Source organism: Oppia nitens, unplaced genomic scaffold (assembly GCF_028296485.1).
Source record: "Oppia nitens isolate AA-2021 unplaced genomic scaffold, nextdenovo-longstitch-racon4-pilon3 scaffold3_pilon_pilon_pilon, whole genome shotgun sequence".
NCBI lineage: Eukaryota > Metazoa > Arthropoda > Arachnida > Sarcoptiformes > Oppiidae > Oppia > Oppia nitens.
The window spans coordinates 8,540,910-8,551,348 of NW_026533221.1; the positions used below are offsets into that span (position 1 = coordinate 8,540,910).

Consider the following 10,439-nt stretch of genomic DNA (forward strand, 5'->3'; position numbering starts at 1 on the left):
AATCCAAAGTTTATGATAATATATGTTATATTAGACTTTATAAAATTTTACAGCTATACCATGTTTTTTGGTACCCATCTATTGATAGGGTAATTGAGTAGTAGTTTTCACCGGCAGTTAAGTCATATAAGAGACATTATAAGAGAGTGAGTCAACCTATTTTTAAATACAGTCTCCCAGTAGTTCTTCGAGGAGTGTTTCACAGAAATGTTATGCACTCTCTTACAGGTAGTGTTGTAGTTGTAGTTATACTCAATTGTTAACCAAATTAGCCATTTCTCTGACTTTATACTGTGTATGTATGTATGTGTGTATGTGTGTGTGTGTGTGTGTGTGTGTGTATGTGTGTGTGTGTGTGTGTGTGTGTGTGTGTGTGTGTGTGAGAGAGAGAGAGAGAGAGAGAGAGTAAGTTAGAGAGATTCATAACATTTTTTGGTACCGACTTTTCAATGGCCTAAATGGTTGAACTCTCACCAGTGATATATTAATGTGTGTCGGAAACATAATATACCAGTATATGTGACGAAGAAACCAGAGAACAGATTGTATATATATATATATRTATATATATATATATGTGTGTGTGTGTGTATGTGTGTGTGTGTTTGTACGTACTGTATGTGTGTTTCCAAAAGCCCTTTCCTTTTGGTTGGACTTTTCAAATAGCAAAATACGGACCAAATTTTCCGCACTGAAGGCACTGAATATAAGTGTATTATTAGTTGAAAGAAAAATGTTAGCACTATATATATTGTATATATTGTATATATGGTGTTATTATTTGAGGTGACAATAACATCACAAAATTGACTTTGAAGACCGTAAAAGGGCAGTCACTCACTAACTGCTGGCTAAGTGGCCCAACAGTCAGTCCAACACCTATTCATTGAACATCAAGGACTCCCAACTCAGTCTCTATTGTATAAAAATTGTATACACTTTAAATACTATCAATATATATATATACAGTATATATACCAGTACTGTACGATATATACCCGTCTATCTATTTTCCAGTGCATTGAAAAACCAGGTGTTCACCAAACCAATACCCAGTAGTTGTGAATAACACAATTGAGATTTTATTGTGTATATATATATATACAGTATATGTGTTATATTTATATCACAATTTTCTACTCAAACTATTACACCCAAATCAATGCTTATGCCTCTCAATCACCATAAGTGAGAAATGAAACCCTAATAGTGATTCTAACTTTTTTTTCTTTCACATATCACTGTCCAAACCTATTTGTCACATAAACCTAAACATTTTGCATATAATACATACTGTATTCATAATTACCTGGGGGACAGCCTTTAAAGTACACCATTCCCTTCACAAGACAAGCCCTCCTTTTTAAAAGTCATTTGTCTTATACTGAATTTGTAGTACAGGTACTATTTTACCTGGGTTAGTAACAATAAGTATAATGTTTATTATTTGCAAATTATGCTAAATTTGTCACTAAAATTGTTTATTGAATTAACCGATATCTATTTTTTATTTAACATATTGGTTTTAATAAATAGATTAATTTAAATATTGAATACATAAATTATATTTTTTTAATTAAATATTATATATTTAATGATTTATTTTAAATAATTAATTTTTATTTTATATACAATATTTATAATATTATAAATTATATTCCAGTTATCAAATTGACTTTTGATTTGAGATTTAATATTTTTGACTTAATAGGATTGCGTACGGAATAATTATAGACCAGAGCTGTAATAAATAAATAATAATTTGAATTAAAAATAATTTTTAAACAAATATTCATTACAGTACTTAATTATTTAACTAAATGTATTTTTTGAAAATTATTGCTTAGATTAAATTTTTTTGAATCTAATTTTTTCTTAATTTCTACAATTAAACATTTGAAAATAGACAACATTTCTTAAATTAGATTAGTAACGTTTAGAAATAAATATAATATAATGAAAAAATAAACTGATAATTTAATATGCATTATAATTACAAACTATTAAATAAAAGTGATTTTACAATAGCAATAAATATAAAAAAATATTAAAAGTTAGATCAGTAATAATTAAGTCATTTTTTATAGTAAAAAAAGAAAATATAAATTTGTAATTTAAAAAACACTATATGCGGTATATTATATTATACTGATATCATTGAGATTAAAATGTAAACATAAAATTGATTTTACTATATAATAAAACTATATAATAAAATATTACTTAAACTTATAAAATAATTTATATAACACATTAAAACTTTAGTACATGAAAAATGTTAAAGATTAATTATTACATAATTTAATTAAATAAAATATAAAATTATTAATTTATAAATTTTAACTTATATTTAATCAAATATTTTTTAATATACAAACTTGATATAAAAAGTGTTTATTAAGTTTAAAAAATCCTGTACCAGTGAAACAATTGATTTTTGTTTCCTCCATTAAATCAATCATTGATTTAATCTATAATAAAATTTAAAATTATTATTTTTTTAATTACATAGTTTAAAAATAATTACTAAATATTAAATAATTTTTAATATAGATTAATTTTTTAGTATTTCAAAGTATTATAATATTAATTAAATTATAAATATTCTAAAAGTTAATGTTGAAATAAAATTAAATCATTTATAGTTAATTATTTTTAAAAAATAATATTAAGTAAACTTACAATTAATAAATATTTATATTAATAAATTAAATGACATACACTTCTATAGTCTTTATCATCAATTTTAGTGAAAGATATTCTCTGGAGATGTCGTAAAGCATTTTGTGTTTGCTTTATGATGTCTTCACCAAATGTACCACTTTTTCATAGAAAATAATTTTTTAAAAACAATATTTTATGACAATATAATCAATTTGATTAAAATTTAATAACATAATTACCAAACAAATATGGATGCCGCGCATACCAGTGCATTGAACAGGTCAAATGCCTCGTCTGCCTCAATTTTAGCTCCCTGGCCAAATATGTCTATCCCTATAAATATTCCTCCCATAATAGCAATAACATTACACATTGTAGTCAACAAAATACAAGGCGAAAGACAATTGTCTGCTTTTATTGTTAATTCTTGTAGTGATATATATGTTAGTCGCAAATCATCGAAAGATCGATAATTTTTTATATTTTTGATACTATTGTTGTTATTATTAGTGCTATTATTTCGATGACAGTCGAGATAATCAAAGTAATTGCACACCTCTTTGACGACTTCGCCAAACGTTACGATATAATAGGTTATCAAAAGTGTAAAATATATGATTAAAGTGTCCAACGCTTTTGAATGTACGGAACCGATAGTCTTGATAGCAATAGTAATACAAAGGGCGACCTTTTTTGGTACAGTAATGTATGCCTTTTGAGGAATGGATTGCTCATTGATGGCCTCATTAATGATGGGATATAATAAGATAATCTCAAGAATGGCATAAATTATGTTTAGAAAGACGAGACCCCAAGCGGTCAACAGTAGCCGGCGTTTCATTTTATAGTTAAGAACTAACTTCTGCTTCGATACAAAATCTGTCAAAAATTTATAAAAGTGTTGAAACTCATGCCTGGCATACAAGAGACCCAAATCATTATCAATAGTATGATAGGCCTCAATGGCAAGCAATATAATCTCTACAATACAAGCCGATTGAGACCGGTTAAGTCGACTACTCTTATATCTCAATGCATTTTCTTTATCACATATCAACATACAGGGTATCAATGAGGCTATCATTTGAATAAATTAAAACAACATTTTTATAATTGTTTATATCTTTAGGTAATTTAGTAACTTTTTTATGTAATCAATTAAATATAGAGTAGCATTAGTTTTTTGCTTACCAATAAATATTGCAATAAATAGTAGACTACAGGCAATGCCAATAAAACTCCTAAACACATTAAAAGTTGATTTTATACCATAATAGGGTAAACCAATCAATTGATGAAAAACGCAAATCACGTTAAACCCTATCATCTGTGTCTCGTCTCTGGCCGTCACCGATACGTTGGGTCTGGTCTTCAAATTGTAGCCCAACTCATACGGTCTAACACTAAATAACTCCACATTACTTGTTGAGTGAACCATCGTTTGAATAAATAAATCAAATGTAATTCATCGTAAAATATTTTAAATTGTTTATTGATATTAGTTATTAATTAAAACACTTATTTAATTACTTTTAAATTTTATTTCAAAATATTTTTCTCTATTATAACTAATGATAGTTTAGTATTAGTAGTAGAAAAATATATTCAATTTGTTTGTAAAATTGAATTTATGTTTTATAAAAACAAAATTATTAGATGTAATATAACTTTATTATTTGAAAAATAAACATAACAATAGAAAATGATTGACTTATTTTTTGTACACTACTGTGATATTATGTAATAAATTATATTTTAATATTAAATTTAATGTCAAATATAAAATATAAGTCGTTTTTATATAATAATACTACTAATATTTTTTTCAATCTTTTATTAACTTTTATATATTAATCTAAATTTTATTATAATGTACGCTGAATAGCAAGATATACTACTGGTTTTATGCAATGTTGCTGTAAATTAATATTTTATACAAATTGATTTAGTATTTAGATTGATATTAATAAAGCACATCATTTAGCATTAAATAAATTATATAATTTTAACAAATCATGCATGTTAAATCTATGTTTAACATGTCTAGACTATATTATATAAATTAATTTTATTATATGCATGAAAAATAATTTTAATTCTAAAGAAATAAACAATTTTCTTTAAATCATTTTGATTTTGTCTATACTTTTATAAAAATAATTGACGTCATTATAATGGATATTGATTAACTTATAAATAGAAATATTGTATTAAATGTCATCAGAGAGTAAAAACTAAATAAAAATGTTTTAATTTAATTTAATTTTTTTAAAATTAATACATTCATTTTCAGCTTATATTCATTAATTAACAAATTATTTTTTATATAACTATTTAATAATAAAAATAATACTTATTACAATTAAAAATTATTTAATTATTTTTCATTAACTGTAAATTTTATCTGGAAACTTTATTTGAAAAAGTTCTATTTAAATGTAAAACAAATATCTTAAAATATAAATTACAAAAATAATCAAAAATAAATAATTTATAAATTTTAAATGTATAAGTTTGGAGTTTGGAGTATTACTTATTCACATTTTTATAAAATTATATAATTTACTATAATTGTATTTTGCAACTTACTATATTATTTAGATATATTACTGTATATTGTATATAAAGATGAGCAAATAGAAATTTTTAATAAATTTTCTCGAGAAAATTTCTAATAAATTTCTATACAAATTTTATCACTATGGGATCACCATATTTTATAGCTATTGTAGTACTATACAGGTATTAGACATGATATACTGTACACTACTCTACTATACGTATGAGATCCCTATATATAAAATTAATTTGATTATAATATCTAATTATAATTATGAATTTGTAAAATATTATTTATCGATTAATTATATTTTTAGTTCAATGTAATAAATTCATATTTTTACTTTCAATATTATTAAACTACTATTAATTGTTATATTGTAAAAATTTAGTTATTATTTGTGATTATAATGTTTTCTTACAAAATGACAAATATTAAGATAACCAAATTAACATGGGAGATCCCATAGACAGAAATTTCTTTTAGAAACTTTCTAGAAATTTATTTTTTGTCAACACTGATTGTATACTCAATAATCAATAATACTGTACCACATTTATTTATTAGTTTCAATTAATCAAATTATGACAGATTATTTTTGTAAAGTAAAAATAAATAATATTAAGTATTTGTGTTGATAAATATTTTTTACATAAAACAATTATGAAAATGATAAATTATAATGAATTTGTTGCATTGATTATGATAAACATAATTATAACATTTAATTATAGAATATTTAATTAATACTACAATTTTATTTACAATTAATATTTTATTATTTTTATACTCAATTAATAATCATTATTTTGGGTTCAATTACTTTTGAAATTATTAGATACAATTGGAAAATTAATTAATCTAAAATTGTTTGAAATACTTTATACACTAATAAATTAATATATTGTTATTATGTAATTGTATGACATAAATGCATATTTTTACTTTCAATTAAGTTAAATAAGTACAGTATAGTTGTTATTGATTTCAATTTGCAAATTAAAGATTAAATAGGAAGTCATCTTAAAAAATAGTAATCAAACCAATATATGAGAAATGACAAGTACTGTACTATAAAAAGCATTGACTTATAAACTAAATTATTTATTTATTTATTATTTAAAAGATATAAAACATGTTTCCTTCATATTTAAAAAGTGAATTTCAAAATAGTAATAATAATATTATTTATCGAAATAGTCATAGATTTTTTGATACATTTAAGTCAAATACAAAATCTGATCAAAATCTCGAGTCACATATAAATGTAATTCAAATAAAAAATAGTAATTCCGGCGAAATATTTACTATTTTAACACAATTTCACGCTTTGGTTGGACTGTCATATTATGGGAGAAATCGTTATAAATATGATTTCCTGTGTTCAGTGGCCAGTCTTGTATTTATGATAGTGTTTGTAATCATACATTTTAGTCAACTAATATTGAACATTGATTATCAACAAATTAAGTTGACCAGTGTCCGACTATCAGAGTCCAGGTCAATTGAAGTTATTACATTTATTTTATTTTTCAATGACTGTTTCAAATGTTTGGCCAATAATTTAATATTATTATTGAAACAACAAAAGTTTGAAAACTTTTACATTCAATACTATGAACTAACAACAAATCATAAACTGTTTCTAAGTGTTAAATGTCAACAAAAGTTGATTATCATTGCATGGATTATAGTGTTCATCAATGTTATGATCGCATCAATTCATTTATATCTAATGTATTTATTTATTCAAAATGTTATTTCAGTGATTGATTATAATAATAACGATTATAAAAACAATGAATGTAATGATAGTGAACAAAGTTTTTGCAATGATTTACCTACAAGTGCTCCGGCAATATCTCATAATATAAGTTATGGTTATTTGTATGTATTTTATGCTATTAAATGGATCGGAACAATACATGGACTGGCATTTGATTGTCTCACGATTTACATTTCAATAATTATTAACGAGTATTACTCTTTATTAGCCGTAAAGACCAGTCATAAGTACCGGCAAATTGAAACAACTCTCTCGTATGTCGTTACCAATCGGCACAAGAATTCAGAAAATTTAGATGAATTACGGCTCACTTTTATGGCACTCCAAGAACTGGTCCAAGAAATCAATTGTATTTTATCGCCGGCTCTATTGATAACTATTTTTAGTAATACTGTTACAGTATTTGCTGGTATTTTCATTGTAATCGACTTAATCGGCTATAAGGATGATATAGAGGATTATGAGTTGATAATAGTGTTTAACTTAATGATTGCTTTACTATCTGTTAGTATAATATGTATTTTTGGAGATTGTGTCAAAAATAAAGCAATGAATTCAATTGAAAAAGTTAAAAACCTTAGATTAGACCAATTAAATGAATTTGATTATAAAAGTGTAGGTTTATATACATATTTTTATTAATTTAAATGTATATTTGAAAATACATGTCTAAAATTTATAGTAAATATATTTGATAATGTTAATAATTTATTTATATTTGATTATAGTGGAAACTATTACTACAAATATCACAAAAATGTCAAATAAAATCAATATCTGGGTCAACATTTTTCACAGTCGATAAAGTGTTTCTATATATTGTAAGTAAATTATATATATTCTTAATAAAATATACATTTCTAATACAACTACTATTGTTTATAATAAGTTTATTTTTATAATACAATATATTTGATATTAATATCAAAAGTAATTAATCAATATTTTAATTGAAATCTTTACAGTTTTGGTGTACTCTAAGCGTATTTACTCTACTATTGATTCAAAAGTATTGAATGCATATGTTTTTTGATGTTAAGTATGGACTTCACACTCAGCTATAAGTTATATATTTTCTATGAATATAAAAAGGTTTTCTTTATATACTTTATATCATATAAAATACATTTCTCATAAATATTAATATTATATTAAATATGTTATATTTTCCATTATAAATGTATTTCTCAGTATTTCAAAAGTCCTATACAATTGTAACCACTAATGATAAATGTCAAGACAGAAATCAATTCATGTATTATTATACTTAATTCAATTCATATCATGATTTTTATTTAATGGTTACAAAAATTATGTGAAGTTATATAACTTATGAGATAATAAATCATAAAAAGATAGACAAAACTCATAATTTATAAAACAATATGATTTCATGGTTTATGATCACAAATATGACAATTGGAATAATAAGTTATAAATGATAACAAATTGTAACTGAATTTACTATTTTACTTCAATTTATACAATATTTATTTTAATACATACTTTTGTGATACATACAGTATATAAATTTATTTATATAAAATCTAATTTATTTCTAAATTTTCATTTTTTTTGTAATAAACAGCTAAATATTGATTTAATATAATTTATAATAACAACTATTAAATATTTTATTTTTGTTATACTGTAGTGAAATTATTATCAAGAATAAAAATCAATTTAATTATATGCCAGGATAGTTAAATAAACCTGTTGAAATATAATTATTTATTTATTCATAACATTTGCATTATAATTTATCATTAAAATAAAATTTAGTATCATTATGATTATGAAAAACTATAAAATTTTTATTATTAAAATAAAGCAAATTATTAATATTAAAATATTCAATTTGAATACTAAATGAAAAACTATTATAAATTGCATGAAAAAATATATATTAATAAAATACTATTTTAAACAGTTTATGCGGTATATATAAAATAAATTATAAGAGACTACAAACTATTATTAAATCAATAACTTGTTGCCACTCTTTTTTAATATACTGTATTTTTCTATTAAAATTATTACAATAAAAAAATAAATTGCTTTATTATTATTATTTTTATTAATATTATAAAAACAAATGCATTTCATGTGTGCCAATAATATAATAATACTATAAGGAATGCTATATATGTACTATATATATATGTATTGTTAATATTTAGTTCAACAGAATATTCTGAAAAAAAACATTTCATAATATTATTCATTAGTTAGCATTAGTAAAGAAGAGTATTATTGTTATATTATTATTATTTATTAGTTCAATACAAATATTTTGTATTTCAACTTATATTTATCACTCATTTGTTTTAAATGCAAAATACTGTGTATAATGTTTATAAATATTAATTAACACAAATAATTTATAATGAATGTTATTTTTGTCTTTAAAAAATTGTCATTAATTTTGAATTAAGTGTTAAGTAAGAAAAAATTGAACAAAAAATAATTAATTGATTTCTAATAATATTATAATAAATATTAGGTAATGAAGACTACCGGTCGGCGAAAAACATTTCTCATTAAAAGCGACGAACTTTTATTCAAAATGCCGTCCATTGACTTAAATCGTGTTAAAATTGGTCAGAAAAATGTGGCCAAAGTGTTGCCCGACTCTCAACAAAAACTAATAAAATTTAATGATTTTATGATGGGTTCACTGGAACAGTCGTATACATCTATTTTAGGTAAACTACTTATATATTTCTATCGATTATTTGGTATCTCTTTTGGAGGATTAACCATCAGTTCAAAAACAAATACTTCACAATTTAGCACCGGTTGGAAAGTATATGGTTTAATAAATAATTTAATATTGATTACTGTAATTGCATTGAATGTATATTTGTGGTCAACGATTGATCCGATTTTCAAAGTAAAAAATAACGAAAAATCACTGGCAATGTGGCTATCATTTGCCAATCGTTTATTACAATTAATCATAACTATAATAAATTCATTATATTTGCAATTCAGTGCTTATAATATAATAAAATTATTGCTCAAATTTCCCATTAATCGCAACAAACTATTACTTTTTATAAGCATTGTATTTATTCAGCTAATAATATCATTTATTAGCATAATTATTGATAATTTAGTTATGATATTGGGTTCAAAATCAAATACCTTTAGAAAATTGATACTAATATTAATAGAAAGATTGTACTTGGACATTTATAATTGGACACCAACTATCATATTATGGTTTGTATCGATCAACACGTATTGGTATTTCAATAGTCTATACAAAATCTTAAGGACAGGTCATCTGAGAAATGTTACAAATATCTCAAACACACGCAAAAGTTTTGTTCAAATACGAGACCTCTTTCATGATATCGACAATCAAATAGGTTTCGTTCAGATCTGTAATAACGGTTTGGCTTTGTTTGGATGTTTGGCACAAAT

At 23.0% G+C, this 10,439-nt stretch overlaps 1 protein-coding gene across 1 annotated transcript; it reads right to left on the bottom strand.

The window, feature by feature from the left end:
- Positions 1 to 1,690: 1,690 nt before the first annotated feature.
- On the bottom strand, positions 1,691 to 4,114 carry LOC128958135 (uncharacterized). The gene is made up of 5 exons (XM_054303950.1): positions 3,856 to 4,114; positions 2,904 to 3,741; positions 2,722 to 2,821; positions 2,379 to 2,471; positions 1,691 to 1,741 (listed from the first exon to the last, which is right to left on the bottom strand). Exons 1-5 carry the CDS (start codon positions 4,100 to 4,102, stop codon positions 1,691 to 1,693), a joined length of 1,329 nt encoding a protein of 442 aa, XP_054159925.1. The 5' UTR covers positions 4,103 to 4,114.
- Positions 4,115 to 10,439: the final 6,325 nt, after the last annotated feature.

Bases quoted from the DNA above. Each gene is read 5' to 3' on its own strand.
- LOC128958135 (XM_054303950.1), bottom strand. From the start codon at position 4,102: ATGGTTCACTCAACAAGTAATGTGGAGTTATTTAGTGTTAGACCGTAT. The intron at 2,822-2,903 runs GTAATTATGTTA...TCTATGAAAAAG, and splicing joins GCGGCATCCATATTTGTTTG to TGGTACATTTGGTGAAGACA. The intron at 1,742-2,378 runs GTTTGTATATTA...TATTTATTACAG, and splicing joins ATAAACACTTTTTATATCAA to CTCTGGTCTATAATTATTCC.